The following is an 18,681-nucleotide window of genomic DNA, read 5'->3' on the forward strand; positions in this document are numbered from 1 at the left end:
GAGCAATATGGCAGTGTCTAGAGTCAGAAGCCTATCTAACATCAAACAAGCATTTGTAATTACTGTACACTGAAAAGCCTCGAAATATACAAATGCCACCTGAAGAAGCTCTGTTTAGACCACCTTTGTTAGGCTAACAAAGATGGCTTTTGTTTTATTTTTTGACTTCCTCTCTTTCTTGGGAACGATTTGATTCAGACCATCTCCTACAGCAATGTCTTTACAGATCAAAGCCATGGAGAGACAGACATACCAGAAATATCAGTTTGTACCCGACTTCAAATTCACTTACAACACAAGCATTATGGAAAACTACGATGATTTACAATTATAATTTACAATACAAATTAAGGAAACCTTTGTTTACATGGAGGGCTGTCTTAACAACCCAACACATATGCCTGTGTACAAAAACATTTCCATGGGATGCTACTATTCAATATATTTTTTTAAATCTATGAACATCAATTAACACACAGTTTAAATGTCATGTATCAAAAATGAGAAAAGCAGAATATTTATTTATTATTTTATCATAATTAACAACCTTCTAGACTGCCATGATTTCAATAATATAATAAAGGGTATCTGTTTCTACTTGGTTTCACTTCCTGTATACTATATAAAGGCTTGAATATTTCTTTAAAAATTTGAATAGGCATAATAATAAATCTCACTGGTTTCTTAAGTATTAATGCACAATTAACAAATTTACTAGACCTAAAAATAATTCAGGAACACATTCATGTACTATGCAAAATTTTCAGCAAATGCAATTAGAAATATTACTTCGTAACCAATGGTGATACAGTGTAAGAAAGAGTAGGAAAGGATGAAGAAGTTACCCAAAAAATGGGCAACTACCAACAATGGCTGGTAGGAAGACTATAAGTAGTTTACTTCTGTTTGAAGGTACAGGAGATGAGATACCCCCCAGCCCAGAAATGACCAATTTAACGGTGAAATTTCTACCAGTACTGTAGCTATTAGATAAATTAAATATTCTAAAAAAAAAAAAAAAAGTACATACTAATGCAAAACAAATTTTTCCTAATAATAGCAAATATACTTTTACAATAAGAAAATTATGAAGGAAGAGCAGTCCCACAGAAATATTACCTTACACAGCATTATTTCAAAGAGCGCATGATGATAGAGGCACAGTTATGCTTTTGGCTCTGGAATGTGCCAGCATGGTGTTTAAAGCACATCTAGTAAAATGGAGATTCCATAACAATAAGTGGTTAGACTTTTTTTTTTTTTTTTTTTTTAAGTTCTTGTGGCAACAGAGTAGAGATCAACAGTCTGAATCTTGGGTCTTGTAGAGAAAACAGTGACTTGAGCAACCAGGAAAAGTCCTTTCTTTTGACAGGCAAGCTCTTGACTAGTGGTCAGCTTTAACATGACTCTGACACTTGCAAAGGATTTATCACCATGATTGGCTACACATTATACAAAGATGAATACAGAGTTCGCCAATACATGTGATAGCAGTACACACTTTCAAAGTCTTTCAAGCTGAACTAAATAATTTCACTACAATTGTGCTAAGAGTAAATAACTAAAGAACTCCAACTTTATGGAGCCTGTAGCGAGAACCATCATATTGGAGAATCTGTCAACACCACTCTTCTTTCTTTACTCTCCTGTCTGCATCTTTAACCATCTCAAAGAAAATAATAATTTGCATCCTCCAGATGGAGTACAGACAATTCATTTTGAAATCCACTCCTTGGAAAAACAAAATATTTTCCTGTTCACTGTAATACTTACTGGTGTTGAACAAGGTGGTTTTATTCCTTAGAAACCATATTAAAATTGAGTCCTTGGGAACTGCAAGCTTGGGAACGGAGACTCAAGTCCACAGCAGAGAATCTTAGATTTCGGAACAATAACACTTTTGAGATTTATGCATTAATTACACACTTTACAGCCTTCCTTTATGCAGTTTCCCATTAGTTTCTATACTAGTTATATACACATTAATCTCTTTATCATCATGCTACCGCTTCTTCTTTCATTGCTGATGAAATTTTTACGGCATGTCCATTACTATTCACATGTCCATTAGTGGCACTCTGACTGCCAAAAGAAGTATCTACATCAGCAGATCCACAGGCAGTACTTATGCTTTCTAAGGCTTGATAGAGAAACAGGTAATCATCCTATACATACATACAAAAGAAAAACATACATGTTAGTACATATCATTGCTGATATTTAAAATACTCAATAATAAAATTGTATTAATAATTGTTAAATATACAGTTATATTTTTGGTTATTGAAAATAAAACATATTGAGTTACTTCCTCATAAAAATTTTTATGAGGAAGTGTGTGTGTGTGTATGTGTTATGGAGGTTTAATGGCGCATAAGCTGCTGGGGCTATAATGCGCCTTTATGAGGAAGTAACTGTTAACTTAATAACACAATTCACATTGGGTGACACCTACTTTTTTTTTTTTTTTGACATTATTAGATTCAAGCATATTTATAAAAAGCAGGAAATATTACCACAGTGATGGGGGATCCAGATCCAAACCATTCCATTACTGTTCCTTGACTTGAAACATCCTCAGAAAATGGTCAAAAAATTTACAAGCCGTCTCGCCACATATTTTCAAAAATTTTACAAATCATTACACTTCTTTTCCGCCACTTCAAGTGCTAGTAAATAAAGCTGCTAATATACATCATAACTTAATTGAAAATAAATATAGTGGAAGACTGTTAATCAAAAATAGTAGGAGAAGTAGCAAATGATGCAAGAAAGCAAGCTTATATAGCATCAGCCAAAAAAAAAAAAAAAAAAAAAAAACACACTACAAACTTCTCCCATCCATACCCTCAAAGAATCTATCTAGTTCTTCCTTGAATTTATTCAAACTTCCACAACAACAGATAGAAGCCTGTTCCAACAATCAACCACCCACTGCCTAAGGGTAAACTTCCATACATCTATCCTGCAACCATCCTTCCTCAACTTGAATTTATACCCCCTCATGTGTGCAATCTCAGCAAGAGGAAGAATGCCATTCACGTTCCGCTTACTCAAACCATTCAAGGTCTTAAACAACTCAAACAGATTACCTCACAGTTGCCTAGTCTCCAGAAGCTGCAATCTGCAGAAATGAAGCCTTTCTAGGTAAGAGCACCCCTTTTGTTCCCTTCACCAATCTGGCTGCCCTTCTCTGCACCTGTTCCAGATCTACATCCTTCCTAAAGTAAGGCCTCCAGATCTGTATACAGTACTCAAGATGCATTCTAAACCTAATACAGCTTTAAACCTAATTCTGTAAAATGGGGTGAAGTGTCTAGAGAACCCACTCTCTCTGCCTAGCTAACCTCACAGTTAGCTAGGAAATTTAAAAATTATCTCAATTGGAATATATTATTTCTAAAGAATAAAAATGCTCAGTAAGTTTTATAGAAGAATTTCATGAAAATAGTGACTGGAATCTAATATCTAAACATCAAGCTGAAGTGTTTATTAAAGAACATGTAGATAAGCTAAACTGGGAATTTATTTCAGAGTTTCAAAGATTATCTGAGGAATTTATTTGTGAATTCAAAGAAAAATTAAACACAAAAAAAGTGACTCAATTTCAAACACTTAGTAATACTTTTATTCTTGAATTTGCCGATGAACTAGATATGCAAATTATAACTAAATATCAGAAGTTATCAGATGTCATTAAGCAACCATTAGACAAATTAGACTGGAAATAGTTAGCTAAATACCAATCTTTAAGCGAGGACTTTGTTAATACACATAAAATGAAAATAACCTCATGGGATGTTGTTTTAAATCGTTCATTAAACGAATTCGGAAACGAAAATTATAAAAGGCTAGTTTTATATATGCTAGAAAAATTATGAAATAAAATAGCTTTAAAAAAAAAAAAAATTAAATGGGAGATATTCTTAATACAAAGCTACAAATCCTTCCTACAAAAAAAATAACTGATTTAAAAATATACTTTGAATACAACACAAATAAATTCGAAGCTATTTAAAAAAAGACACTGGCATTCATCTCATAGCAGAAGTTTATAATGAGGAAAGAAATTTACTTCAAATTTATATGCCAGAAAAGTTTGGTCAAACCTTATCTGATATCGATATTAAAATTTTTAATTTAAAAAGATTTAAAATTCACTGTGAATTACAAAATAATATTGAACATGTATTTGATTTTGAATATAGAAAATAGTTTTAAAAAATCTTTATTCTGACATGTCATTTATTGAAAGTCGCATTAAAATCAGATAATTAGTTAAGAAATTATAACAGGTTAAAGGTTAATGGGGATTCTAATTAATTATCTTACATTAGCTTGAATAGTTTCCTACTTATTATCACCTTTATTTATCTCTACTTACTGATAACAGCATAGGGGTATGAAGAGTTTCAAGTGTTTAAGTAGTGATAAGAGTGCTTACAGTTCTTTGGTGGCAAGAGAAGTCTATTTGATCAGCTATGTGCATATGTGTGTGTGTGTGTGTGTGTACGTGCAACGGTAAAGTTACTGTAGCATAGAGAATTAATCCTATAGAGAGGGATATATAAAATTAGTGTATATAATTAGAACAGGGGTTTTTTAATTAAAAATTGAGCTTAAAACAATATTTCATTAAAAATGTAAATAATTTTATTTTTTAATTTTTGTACATTACTTTAGGAAAATGAATGATTTTAAAGAGAAATTGGAGTGTTTTTAAAGTGTTTATTTTTTTGTGTTTGTAAAAGTGGAAAAGTGTCCTAGAATCTCCATTTTCTATAATACTGACCATATTGCAGTGCATACATTATGACTGCAAACTGTGTGTGTTCTGCAATCAATTTGCCTATTCGGTGGATGAAAAACATGTTTCCAGGAAACAAAACGATGCAACCATTTACCCAAGACCGATAATTCAGCCACACTGTGAGAAGGAAAAAAAAAAAAAATTCCTTGCCTGATTGAGAGGACTTGAACCCAAGCTTTTCCCATCCATCCAGTGTGAAGAGGATGGTAACTATAAAGGGTGTCCGTAAATGATGTTTCTGAATTTGATATTTTTTTTATTGAAACACATATCTGCTGAAATATCAATTCAATAAGTTTTATGAAGGTACGTAAAATTATTACATACCTTCGAATGACATCATAGCGATATTCAATCTCATGCCACATGCTGTGCTTCATTTTGTGATCAATTTTACCAAAGGCCTCTATGATCCGTGCCTTCAGCTCATGCAGTGTCATTGGTAATGGAGGGAGGTACACATTGCCCTTCACATAACCCAAAAAAACAGAAATTCATTGGTGTCAGATCTGGTGACCTCGGAGGCCATTCCATATGGCCTCCACACCCAATTCAACACTGAGGAAGATGTTTGTTCAGGTCCAGTCGCCATTTTGCCATTCTGGCAAATGTAGTGGGTAGAATGCAAAACTGGTAGTCGAGTGCCAATTTTAATAAAATTTATTGAATTGATCTTTCAGCTGGTATGTGTTTCATGAGTGTAGCTTGAAGTAATTCTGAATAAAAAAATATCAAAATCAGAAACATCATTTATGGACACCCTGGATATATTGAGCTATTCATGAGGGCTAGGAAAGCCTTAAAGGTTATACTGCAATATAGGAATTCAGAAGTAAACTGGCCAAGTAACTTCCAAATGTATTTTCTGTTCTTCATTTTACAAAATTAATTTTAAAGTAGTATTCTCCTATGTGCAGGTAGCTTTATTTCCTTCTTTTTAATAGATTAACTATTCAATGTGTAAGGCAGCATTTGCCTTTCTATGAACTTATAATTACATTAGATGCCGACCGGGCTAGCCGGGTAGGTAAAGTGCCTGCCTGGCAACCCAAAGGTCACGGGTTCAATTCCTGCCTCGGGCTGGATATCACGATGGTGCTGAACCAACCGGTTGGTTGGATATCCCGGCCACAATACACGAAGGAAGCAAGAAAAAACTGGTTCCTTCATGTATTGATCACATCATATGAAATAAATAAATAAATAAATTACATTAGATTAGATTACCCGTCTCTCACACTCACACACGTCAGCAACCAATAACACTACTTTTAAGTTTGAATGTTTTCATTGTTTAGAAATTTGGATAAATTATTTACTATATTACAAAATAGCGCTATGAATTAATGGTGAAGACATCTCCTGTTTGAAAAGACATTAATTTATATACTGTAGCTCTGCTTTTAAAACATAGATCAGAGAATCCTCCAGTACTAAAGCAGTCTCTTACAGAGTATGAAAGTTATTTTACCTTATACTGCAGCTTGTTAGCACATCACTTGAAACAGATTTTTTCAGGAATGAATATTACTGCGCTATCAAGGTTGCAAGACATGTTACATTAGCAGTACCAGCATAAAATCTGGTTCCACCAATGTCTAATAGGCATATTACTGCCAATAAAACTTCTGTACTAATTACTCCAGGATAGAATTTAGCAAACATGTACACTCTATTCCTTATCCCTCCCACACACTCTCTCTCTCAACTAAGTCTCAGATGAGACTTAGTTAACTTGCAATTAAGTCTAAGTGCCTTGTTATGGGAGATTTCAACTTACCATTTGTTGATTAGAATTTGGATGAATTAACTTGATGATTGTTCTTTCTCAACATGTAAGAGAAAGCACAAGGTGCATGAATATCCTTGATCTGGTTGTTGCTAGCAATTCAGGTAATATCACTAATATGTCAATGAACCATTAGCAGCATTTGATTAGAGTATCTGAAGTGCATGATAAAAAATAAGATTTCAGCAGTCATGGATTATTGTAGCCTAAAGAATTTCTTGGATTCTATCAAATGGGATGAAATATACTAAAGGGAAAGAGCAGTTAATTAGGGGGAATTTCCCATTATGGAAGCTACATTATGGATATGAAAAAGGAAAAGGCAGTTGGACTTGATGACATACCAATGAAAATACTTGAAGTGATGCAGGATAAGGAAACTGACAAAAAGGAATAGAAAATGAATGAAACTGAAATGTTCATGGTTATGAATGATGTTGGAACTAGGGGCATTAATTCAAATTAAGGAGGAAAAATTGCAGACTGCACTTTAGAATGTGTTTTTAAGCCATCCTTGCTCCATATGACCTATCCTGAATTTTTAAATAACTTTCATTCCTCACATGCTATATCTGTTAACTAAATTATAAAACCTTAACTTGAATTCATATGTGGATTACCCAGAAAAATAATTCTCACACTTCTTTTAAAAAAATAAATTCCCATAGGAAAATGATACTTTTGGTTCTGCAAGTGTTAATTTCTTGTTTATAATTGCTCAGTTTTGGAATATTCTTAAAAATATTCTGAACAGCAACAGTTATCTATGTTACTTAAAACAGAACTGATATTTCTGCATATACATTTCTCTCTTCAGTGAATTTTACTTAAAAGTTAGTGAAAGAATACTTCTGGAGAATGAAGTATTAAATACCACACACAGAACAAACTGTGTGAATTTTCTTCAGGATTTTACTCATTTAATTAAAGATAACTGATGCACATAGTTTGAGATGAAATTCACTTTGTCACTAAACTCATCTGAATCATAACAGTTTTGTTACACGTCTCACCTGTGTCCTCCAAATACCAGGCCTGCGCATGTGGTAGAGTTTGGCATATACATATACATCTACACAGCTCTCATGTTCAATCTGTTTGTAGAGAGTGGTCAAACAACAGAAAATTGCTGCTTCTGTTCCACCAAACCTACAAATGTAGAAATAAAAGAGTTAAGCTTCATTTGTAATTTTCATATCAAAATTTCATATCATTTTACAATACATATATATATATTTTTTTTTTTTTTTTCAACAATGATTATCTCCTATGTGGAACTTTTAATATGCTTCTTCCTTAAACTTGCCATGCTAGAATTCTTTAACTAAAAAAATTAAAATATGATATGCTGAGTGAAATTATGATGCAGGAATAAACAATTAAAGTTAGATTAAATTAATTAAAAACAACTGCACATTAAAAGCAACAATTTGTTTATTGACTCTGTAATGCCGAGAAACCCTCCATTCAGAACATTCAATATAATTGGTACTAAATTAAATTACTTATATACAGATGTTTCTGAATCCACTTACGTTACAGAATCCCAAATTTCTGAATCCATTCGATAACAGAATGTCAAAGTGGATTCAGAAATTATATCTATAAACTGGCTGAAGTATTGGCAGGTTCTCATCAAGAGGTCATAGAATGGCAGATGTACAATATAAAATGTTTCAAATTTGACGAAAATCCATACAAACAAAACAGACAGAAATCACTTATATGGCCCTTTAATCTTTTTGTACTATCAAAGGCCCCAGGTGCCAAGCATTTCTTGAGGCCAAGTGATCTTCTGTGCTATTTGTACTGTGAATCCCAAAGTGATTTTCTGAAGCGACTGAGTTTTTCCTTGTTTTATTTCGTTCATAAGTCTTTCTGTTGATTAGCTCTACTTTTTAAAAGTATAAAAAGAGAGCCAGGAAAAGGCAAGTACCCAACACAAGCAGCACTGCTCCTGCCGTGCTGCTTGTGGACCGGTAACCTGGGTGGAAAAGCAAATCCCCCAGGGCGAAAAGGAGCCAACATGGATACAGAAAATTATCCAGCATTAGAGCCTCCGAGCTCAAATACCACAGATTGGTATAACTCTGATGAAGATAATGCACATCATAAGCAACAAAAAAAAGACAATCACCAACCGGAGTATCCAACTTTCCTTATCATTTATTCCTTAAGTAGTAGTCAACCAGTGAGCAAACTCTCACCATTTACGATACAGAGATTTCTAGAAAATGCTGCTGGATCTCCTAAAATGGTGAAGAGATTACAATCAGGGGATTTACTTATTGAAACGACACAGTCCAAACACTCAGAATTGTTGTTAAAGGTTACAACTTTTGAGGGAATTCCCATTAAAATCTCTCCCAACACAACTCTAAATAGTTCTAAAGATGTTATCTCTGAGTGGGATCTGTTGAATGTAACGGAAGAGGAGCTTGTGAAAGAACTGCAAAATCAAAAGGTCATTCAAGCCAAAAGAATTCTGACTTGTAGGGATGGCAATCTCATTCCAACACGCAGCATAATACTCACTTTTAACACACCAAACTTGCCAAATACTGTTAAAGCTGGTTATCTAAATTGTCATATCCGCCCCTATATTCCAAATCCAATACACTGTTATAAGTGCCAAAAATCTGGACACTCTCAGACAACATGTTGAGGAAACAATGTATGCCCAAAATGTGGTTTCCAAGAACACGCTCAAACAGATTGTACTGCAGCATCTCCAGTTTGTCCAAATTGCAAGGGGGATGATCCTGCATATTCGAAAAACTGTGATTTATGGAAACTTGGAAAAACAATACAGAAATATCAAGCCGAACATAAGGTGACTTATCAAGAAGCCAGACGACAAATAGTAAAAGATAATCCAGCACGTACATATTCTAATGCTATAAAGAAATGTCGCTCGGTTGCGACTCAAACCAATGACTCAATTCCAACTGACAAATCGCTTGCTGAATGGGCTAGAGCTATGCTTTCAGTTCCTCAGCCGTCTGCTAAGCAAAACAAAGATCAAACAGGTAATACTCCCATTTCCATCCCCGCTACTAGTGGCATTGAATCCCAAAGTAAGACGAGGTGGGAAAGGCTGAATCTTCTGCTAAGAACCAAACTAATACTGCAGTAATGGGCATAGATGACACAACACAAGAAGAACTTATATCAGAAATTTATGTTGAAGAAGATATGGACACTGGACGTCCTAACTTTCCAAAAAAAAAAAAAGATCGCCATAAGGCTACTGCCTCTAAAAAGCAACCAGATCACCTTACTACTAAGATCAAATAATGCAGTGCATTTTACAGTGGAATTGTCGAGGACTACATACAAATACAGATGAGATCTTAATCCTGCAGGTATTTGCTTACAGGAAACTTTTTTAACTCCACAAGTGACACCCTCTATAAAAAAATATACTTTGTACAGACGTGACAGGAATGCAGCAACTGCAGCGCATGGAGGTGTAGCGGTTTTAGTATCCATTAATACTGCATCTAGGCAAATCCCCTTGCAAACTAACCTAGAAGTTGTTGCTGTAAGCATAGAACTTGGAATAATTTTATCACTTGTTTCTATTTATCTTCCGCCTAATCAAACATTTATACTCAGAGAATTTGATGATCTCCTTGCCCAGATACCACTTCCTATTTGTTTAATGGGTGACCTTTAATGGACACCACCCTTTGTGGGGAAGTCTTCATATAGATAAAAGAGGGCAGCTAATAGAAACATTACTGGACACACACACAATCTAACTCTGCTGAACAACAGTGCACATACTCATGTGCATTTTCCCACAGGAAATACTTCTGCCATAGATCCATCTATCTACTCCCATGCTCTGTATCCAAGTATACATTGGGCAGTATTGGAAAATCCACATAACAGTGATCATCTCCCAATTACTTGCAAATTTCAAACTATCTCTAACTATCCGGAAATTCGTAGAAGGTGGAAATTCTCAAAAGCAAACTGGATAACATTCTCCTTAAGTACCACTTTAGATAAACACTACATACAGAATCAATCAATCAATAGATGAAGCTACTGACCATATCACAAAAAACAAATACTAGCAGCAGCTGATAAAGCTATTCCTCAGTCATCTACTCGTCCACGCAGGCACAAAAACTGCTGGTTGAATGAAGAATGTAATAGAGCAAAAAGGGCAAAGAATAAAGCTTGGAATATTTTCTGCAAGCATCCCACTACTATTAATCTTATAAACTATAAGAAACTGAATGCTAAAGCAAGGCAAATAAGAAGAAAGGCCAAACAAGATTCTTGGATACAGTTTGCGTCCACTATCACAAAAAACAGCGCTACTAGATTAATTTGGAGAAAAATCCAACATCTAAATGGCAAATATCCATTGTCATCCTCTCCTATACTGATCTGTAATGGACAGGAACTGTCTTCCCCCAAAGACATAGCAAACGCTTTCGCTGAAGCTTTTGCTAAAACTTCAGCAGCACATTCATATGATGTTCCATTCCAGAAAATTAAAGAGGCAGCAGAAAAATTCAAGGTAAATTTCAACACTGTCTCTCTTTTCCATATAATCAACGTTTTACAATATCCAAGTTAAAGGAAGTGCTTAACAGAGCACCCAATAGTGTGGCTGGTCTGGTGGTATATTTTATATTATGCTGAAACACTTGAATGACATAGCTTTACAAACTCTACTAATATTTTTTAACAGAATTTTTAAGGAAAATATTTATCCTCGCTCTTGGAGACATTCACTTGTATTAGCCATCCCTAAACCAGGAAAAGATCTCTCTCTAATCTGGTTAGCTATCGTCCAATTTCCTTAACTAGTTGTTTAAGAAAAACAATGGAAAAATTGGTTCTTAAACACCTCACCTGGTTTTTAGAATCACACAACATCCTGCATAAAAATCAGTGTGGCTTTTGGCAAAACAGATCTGCTTTTGATATGATGACTAAAGCAAAATCAAACATCACAAATGTTTTTGTCAAAAATAACCACCTAGTTATGGTAAGTTTAGACTTGGAAAAGGCCTTTGATACAACATGGTGTTTAAGTCTTCTACGGGATCTTCACACCTTTGGACTACGAGGCAGGCTTCCCTTGTTTATTCAAAGCTTTCTTCAGGGCAGAACCTTTCAGGTTCGTTATCAAAATGTTCTTTCTAAAATCCAGATACAGGAGGAAGGCATTCCTCGGGGATCTATTTTGAGTCCTACTCTATTTCTAATTAAAATAAACATCATCATCCATGATATTCCAAGAACAGTTGAATTATATCACTATGCAGATGACCTCATGATCTTGTGCCAAGGTAAAAATATGAATTCTATCGAGAGACAGCTTCAGGTCTCAATTAACAAAATAGAGCTGTGGATGTCTCACAATGGCTACCGCTTATCAGCACAAAAATCAAACTGTATTCATTTCTGTAAAAATCGTAAGATCCACCCTGAGCCTCAATGAAAACTTAAATTTTACCATACCTCTTTCCAATAATATCAGATTTCTTGGTCTAATCCTGGACAATAAATTAAACTTCATACAGCACATCACATATCTGAGAACCATTTGCTTAAAAAAATTGAATATACTCAGAGTACTATCTTCATCCACGTGGGTGCTGACTGATACACCACTCTGCTTCAATTATACCTGGTTCTAATTAGATCTTGCTTGGATTACGGAGCTCCAATTTATGACTCGGCCAGGAAAAGTGCACTACTTCAGCTAGACACTACCCATCACAGTGCTCTAAGGATTGCATTAGGAACATTCAGAACATCCCCTGTACATAGTCTATATATAGAAGCACACAAACTCCCACTGCATCTTCAAAGGAAAATGTTGCTACTGAACTATGCAGCAAAAATAAGGAGTCTTTCCGTTCATTCTACCTGGCCATACTTATTCGAGCCCCAGTGGACCACCTTTTATCACAACAAACCCAATGAAATCAAGCCCATTGGAATAAGGCTACTACAGTTAATAGAATGCTGGAACTTACATATAGATAATATCTTTCAGGGCACAAACACTTATGAACCTCCATGGTCTAGTTATATACCGATCTGGGATCTCTCTTTCCAACAATGGGAGAAAAAACAGGCAGCAGATCCCACCATCAGGAAACTCCATGCTGCTCGTGTAGCTAAAAATTCCCAGTATTTTCATATATATATATATACTGATAGCTCAAAAACAAGTACAACGGTAGGTGCAGTGGTAGTTTCCACTATCTTTTCTAGTTCTGTGTCCCTTCCAAAGGAATGCAGTGTCTACACTGCCGAACTTTTTGCTATAAAGATAGCTCTAGATCACATAACTGATCTGTCCTGTAAGCAAACAATGATCTATTCTGACTCTGAGTGCAATAACAGCATTAAAAATTTCATCCAAGCCAATCCATCCTGTCTTGAAGCAAATCCGATCACAGATAATTGTGTTACATGCTGCCAACCAATCAGTTACTTTCTGTTGGATACCAGGTCATGTAGGCATCAAAGGAAATGAACATGCAGATCTAGCTGCTAAACATCCGACCACTGTGTGCTCTCCTAACTACCATGTGCCGTATACAGACTGCAAATCAGTTATAAAAAACGTCAGTGAAGAACAATGGTTGCAGATCTGGCAGGGTCAGGATGGTAATAAGCTGCTGCAATTCAAATGGGAACCTCAGTTGTGGGCATCAAGCTTGAGATCAAATAGGCAAGAGGAGGCGATTCTGGCTAGGACACGCATTGAGCACATGCATCTAACCCATATTTATCTGCTCATGGGGGAAGATCCATCTATTTGTACATATTGTCAGACTGCACTTATGGTGAAGCATATCCTACTAAATTGTAACCATTACATTAATGCTCGAAACACAATTTTTACATCGCTTTCACATCTGCAAGAACCTTTAACATTATCTCATCTGATTGGAGACAATGCAAATTTAGCTGAGTTTTTTTCATTCTTGAAGCAGACACGATTATTAAACAGATTTTAAAACATTTTAACTGTAGTATTAAATATAATCAGGCACAATATGGCCTTAGCAGCTCTTGTGCCATTAAACAACACAACAACAACAGCACTATCAAAAAAGCATGACTTCATGATTGCGAATCCTGTAACCATTCTCTCAATCACCTAGAACATAAAATGCAACATATGTGGGGAACCTAATTTTTATCCTAATCTCTAACCTTCAAAATACATTAGGATTTCCCTAGTGTATTTTGAAGTACAGTAAAGTCTCGATTTTCCAGGATAGATGGTAAAAAAAAAATTCCTGGATAATTGATTTCCCGGTTAATCCAAAAATACAGTAAGTCCTCAACATATGTAAGAGATACATTCCAGGACTTCTTACGTGATATGCCAAAATTACAAAAGCCACATAATGTCCTCAGAAGAAAAACAGTTATATATTTTTAATTAGTTCAATTAAAAAATTTATCTGGGGACAGAGGTGAAGTAGCAAGAGTGGCACATAAGAAAAGAAAACATAAAAGGAAGAAAAAATGCATGTTATTGTGCTGTAAAAACTGATTTGTATTTCATAGCCTCGGTTATTATAGTTAACTTCATTAGTGCCGATCGCTTCACCGCTTCTCGTATTCTGCCTTTGTCCTTTATTGTGTTCGCCACTGACAAATCTGAATTCTGTGCGATACTTGTTAATGTTTGGCCATTTTCATACATCCTTATTATTTTAATTTTCTGATCCAACTCGATCACTTTCCTTTTCTTGGTAGATTTACTAGTCTTGCTGTCACTCTTAGATGGTACCATGATAACAGTTAAAATTAAATTTCCTGAAAAGAACTTCACAGGGCAAAAACTCATTTATAAACCCCACAAGAGCTCACATTTTACTAAAGCACATTTCTATAGGTCACTACCATAAAATAATAAAAACAATTTGCAGTTTCTGGTTTACTGGGCTTTTCTGTTAGTGCATCTAATTATAAATGGGTAGTAAACTCGATCTTATTGCATTTGCGATAATACCGATAGCTGGAATTGTGTGGGTTTTTACATTATAGTATTATGGTGAAATGAGTTCCCCCTCACTGAAATCTTCAGTCATATGTTTGTTATTTGGTTTTTAGGAGCATTAGCAACTAAGGCCATATTGCTCCAGGATATGTGGTGGTCATTCCCTGACCTTACCGCATCCTTCGTTTTTGGTGGTGATGGGCTCGAACCCCGAGTCTAATCAAGAAGCGTGTGCTACGCACTGCTGCTCCTTCCCACCTGGCTACTGAGGCGCCCTTCAGTCATATAAAAAAAAAAAAAAAAAAAAAAATATATATATATATATATATATAAATAACATAACGTAAGTCCGAAGTTACATAAGTCAGGGACTTACTGTATTGAAAAATGTTCAGCAACCTACGTAAAAAGTATGGCAATAGATAAAAAATGAAAAAAACTTACCACACACTACTTGTGTATTGAACATGCATTTATTTTTTATGATGTTGATTTTAAATCTAATAGCTTCCCTTAATTTTTTACGTAGGTGACCAAACTATATGCGACATTGTTTTAAAAAACAATGTCGCGTATGGTTTGGTCACCAACATTATTATGGTTCTTTAGACATTTAACAAATGCATCGTTTTCAAACTTTTAAATTTTGTTTAATTGAAAACACAACTCTTGCGTTTGCTCATCATTTTTGCAATTTATAAACAAAACAAAACAAAAAAGTTACTATAAAAAAAAATTACAACATTCCTGACATAAATAATGAAACAAAATTTGTCCTTTTGCAGTGTGATGGAATACAAATCGACATGATGCGATGCACTAAAACAAACTAAACATTTAGTTTGTCTCTCTCTCTCTCTTTTTTTTTTTTTTTTTTTGAGTGGCAGGTGTGAAGACAACAGGGGTTGCAAGATAATAGGCACACTAATCTCTCAATGACGACTTATAATGCCGCTTCTTGTCCCTTATTTACAATTCCAAAATATCCGTTTATACCTATTCTAGTTACTACTTGAATTTTATGATTTATGGTTGATTTTTTTTTTTTTTTTTTTTTTAAATTTGGAGTCTTGAAGTGACCCAGTTAATCCAATCCCGGTAAATCAAGAGTCTGCTGTATTTTGAAATATTTCCCTCGAAAATTCAGCAATCCATTATTTAATTTCACTCATTTTCTGTATATGTTTAGAAAAAAATGGGCAAATCCAAAAAAACACCAAGAATTGCAAATTTAGTTCTCAGATTGGTCATTTGCCACAATATCAAAGAGTTGATTATGCAGCCTCAAGATTTTACCTCACAGTCATAAGTTTTTACTTTCACTGCTAACTGCTGTTCATGAACGAGATAATAAACTCATTGATAATAAGTAATGTATTATTCAGTTTGAGTTTCACAGTTGATACATGAGACATTAAACTGAGGTGATAATTCACTAAACTTGCGTGTAAACCAATGCTAGGAGTTTAGTAAATAAATTTGATGAATTTGAGGTATTGCTCAAAACATCAAAGGCAGATATTGTTGGGATATCAGAGACGTGGTGTCACACAGATAGAAGGAATGAAGAACTGGAATTTGGAGAGTACACATTGTATTCCCCAAATTCCAGTTCTGTTGGGGAACTGGGAAAATTCCAGTTCCCCAATAGGAAGGGAGGAGGGATTATGCTATTAGTTAAGAAACACATAAAATCCAAGGAAGTGAAGCCAGTCGACATCGCTGGACAGTGCAGTGTCACGTCAGTTTGGTGTGACATAAGCATTGGGAGATCAAAATTGAGAGTACGAGTGTACTATGGGCCTAATGACTCTGATGAGTATAATAAGAAACTGTACAGGGAAATAGAGTGGGCCAGAAAATCAGTCTTATAATGGGGGATTTTAATTTCCCAGATATTGACTGGAATTTGTGGGTTGGTCACTCACACGCTAGCAAGGCTTTTGTGGATTTATTCGATGATTGTTTTTTACATCAGCATGTTCTGGAGGCAACTAGAAGGAGTAATACTCTTGATCTGATTATCAGTAGGGATTCTTCATGCATTAAGAATCTGCAGATAAAGGAACCACAAGGTGGCAGTGATCACAGTGTGCTGAAGTGGGATTTACTCAAAGAGGTAACTACCATCAGGGGTAAAGGGAAGGGTTTTTGCTTTCATAAAGGCGACTACGATGGTCTGAGACAGTATTTAAATTCTATACAGTGGGTCCAACTGATGATGTTACCAACAGCAAATTCAAAATGGAAAGCATTCAAAGAACTTATCTTGGAAGCTGCTAGGCTTTAATACCAACTAAGAAATATTGTTCAAGGTTTAGGCCTAAATGGATGTCAGATGAACTAATGATAGACGTGCGGAAATTTGCCTTTAGCCAGCGGGTGGTTGGTTGGTGGAACAGACTTCCATCCCTTGTAGTGGAAGTTGATAGCCTAAATAAGTTTAAGGCTCAGCTGGACAGGTATTTTGAACGAACAGAGGGGTGAAGTGGAAGTGGTTTTTTTTTTTTTTTTTTTTTTTGGCTGATGCTGCATAAGCTTGCTTTCTTGCATCAAATGCCTCTACTAATGCTAATGCTATTGAGACATATGGCAGAGAAGAAAAATGCATGGGATACATATAAATTAACATGTGACACAGAAGCCTATGATAGAGATAAGCTGATCTGTAACCAAGTTACAAAGGAGGTTAGGCAGGCGAAGGCAGATTACGAGAAATCTTTGGCAAAGGATGCAACGAAAAACAGCAAAGAGTTCTTGACTTATATAAACCCTAGAAGGAAGGGGATAAATCAGATTGGTCCACTTGATATCGATGGTTCAACTGTTGATGATCCTGCTCAGGTAGTTAACAAACTAAATGAATATTTTGCTTCGACATTCACACATGAGGAGTTATTCAGCGAGGGGAATGCCAGAGGTGTATTCAACTCTGGCAGTAAGCTAGATAACCTTGTAATAACTGAGAGTAAAGTGGAGGAGAAATTGTTGAAGATAAACACAAAAAAGGCACCCGGGGTGGATGGGATCTATCCAGTTATATTAAATGAGGCAGCAAAGGAAGTAAGCAAACCCTTGATGCCTCCATAGCCAGGTGGGAAGGGGCAGCAGTGCATAGCACACGCTTCTTGATTAGACCGGGGTTCGAGCCCGTCACCACCAAATACAGAGGATGCGGAAAGGTCAGGAATGACCACCGCATATCCCGGAGCAATATGGCCTTAGTTGCTAATGCTCCTAAAAACCAAATAACAACAACAAGCAAACCCTTAGCCATAATTATGAGAGCTTCCTTGGACTCAGGGGAGGTACCCATGGACTGGAGATGTGCAAATGTGACCCAAATTCACAAAGGAGGACACAAGTAATTATAGACCTGTGAGTTTAATTTCTATTCCAGGAAAATTAATGGAGACCCTGGTTAAAGAAGCACTGCAGGATCATCTAGACAAGACTTCAGTTGTAGCTCGGACACAGCATGGTTTTGTTAAGTGGAAGTCTTGCCTGACCAATTTGATTGGATACTATGATGCAGTCACAAAAGAACTGGATGCAGGGAATAAATTTGATATTATATATTTGGATCTTAGAAAGGCTTTTGATACTGTTGCACATGGAAGACTGCTGCACAAATTGGAGCAGTGTGGCATTGGAGGCAAATTGCTGCTATGGATAAAGGGGTGGTTGAGGGGGAGAAGACAGAGAGTGGTAATCAATGGACACTGCTCATCGTGGACTAATGTTATTAGTGGAGTCCCTCAGGGTTCAGTATTGGGTCCATTATTGTTTTCTGTATTTATAAATGATATTAATGATGGTATATCAAGCTTAATGTCGAAGTTTGCAGACGATACGAAGTTTGGCAGGGTTGTCAAGGACACTACTGACACTATGCTGCTGCAACAGGATTTGGAAAGGTTGAGCAGATGTGCTGAGAGGTGGCAAATGAAGTTTAACATTGACAAATGTAAAGTACCACATATGGGAAACAGCCACCCCAGAGCAACGTATCAACTCTGTGGTACTACACTGACAGTGGTAGAGAATGAAAGGGACCTGGGGGTGGTTGTGCAGGCAGATATAAAG

The 18,681-nt window shown here is 35.7% G+C and overlaps 1 protein-coding gene across 1 annotated transcript in view; it reads right to left on the reverse strand.

Annotated features, from left to right (window-relative positions):
• Nucleotides 1-1,936: 1,936 nt before the first annotated feature.
• The window catches only part of LOC150090130 (putative receptor-type tyrosine-protein phosphatase mosPTP-1), a 529,269-nt gene continuing 512,524 nt past the window's right edge, over nucleotides 1,937-18,681 (reverse strand). Inside the window, exons 24-25 of the mRNA XM_090390174.1 lie at nucleotides 7,613-7,748; nucleotides 1,937-2,165 (exon numbers count right to left, since the gene is read on the reverse strand). Of these exons, the coding sequence (XP_090246300.1) occupies nucleotides 1,998-2,165; nucleotides 7,613-7,748 (304 nt within the window). The 3' untranslated portion in view covers nucleotides 1,937-1,997. The remainder of the gene's footprint in view (nucleotides 2,166-7,612; nucleotides 7,749-18,681) is intronic.

The sequence above is a fragment of the Mastigoproctus giganteus genome, chromosome 2 (assembly GCF_048544385.1).
Source record: "Mastigoproctus giganteus isolate SK-2022 chromosome 2, ASM4854438v1, whole genome shotgun sequence".
Classification (NCBI taxonomy): domain Eukaryota; kingdom Metazoa; phylum Arthropoda; class Arachnida; order Uropygi; family Thelyphonidae; genus Mastigoproctus; species Mastigoproctus giganteus.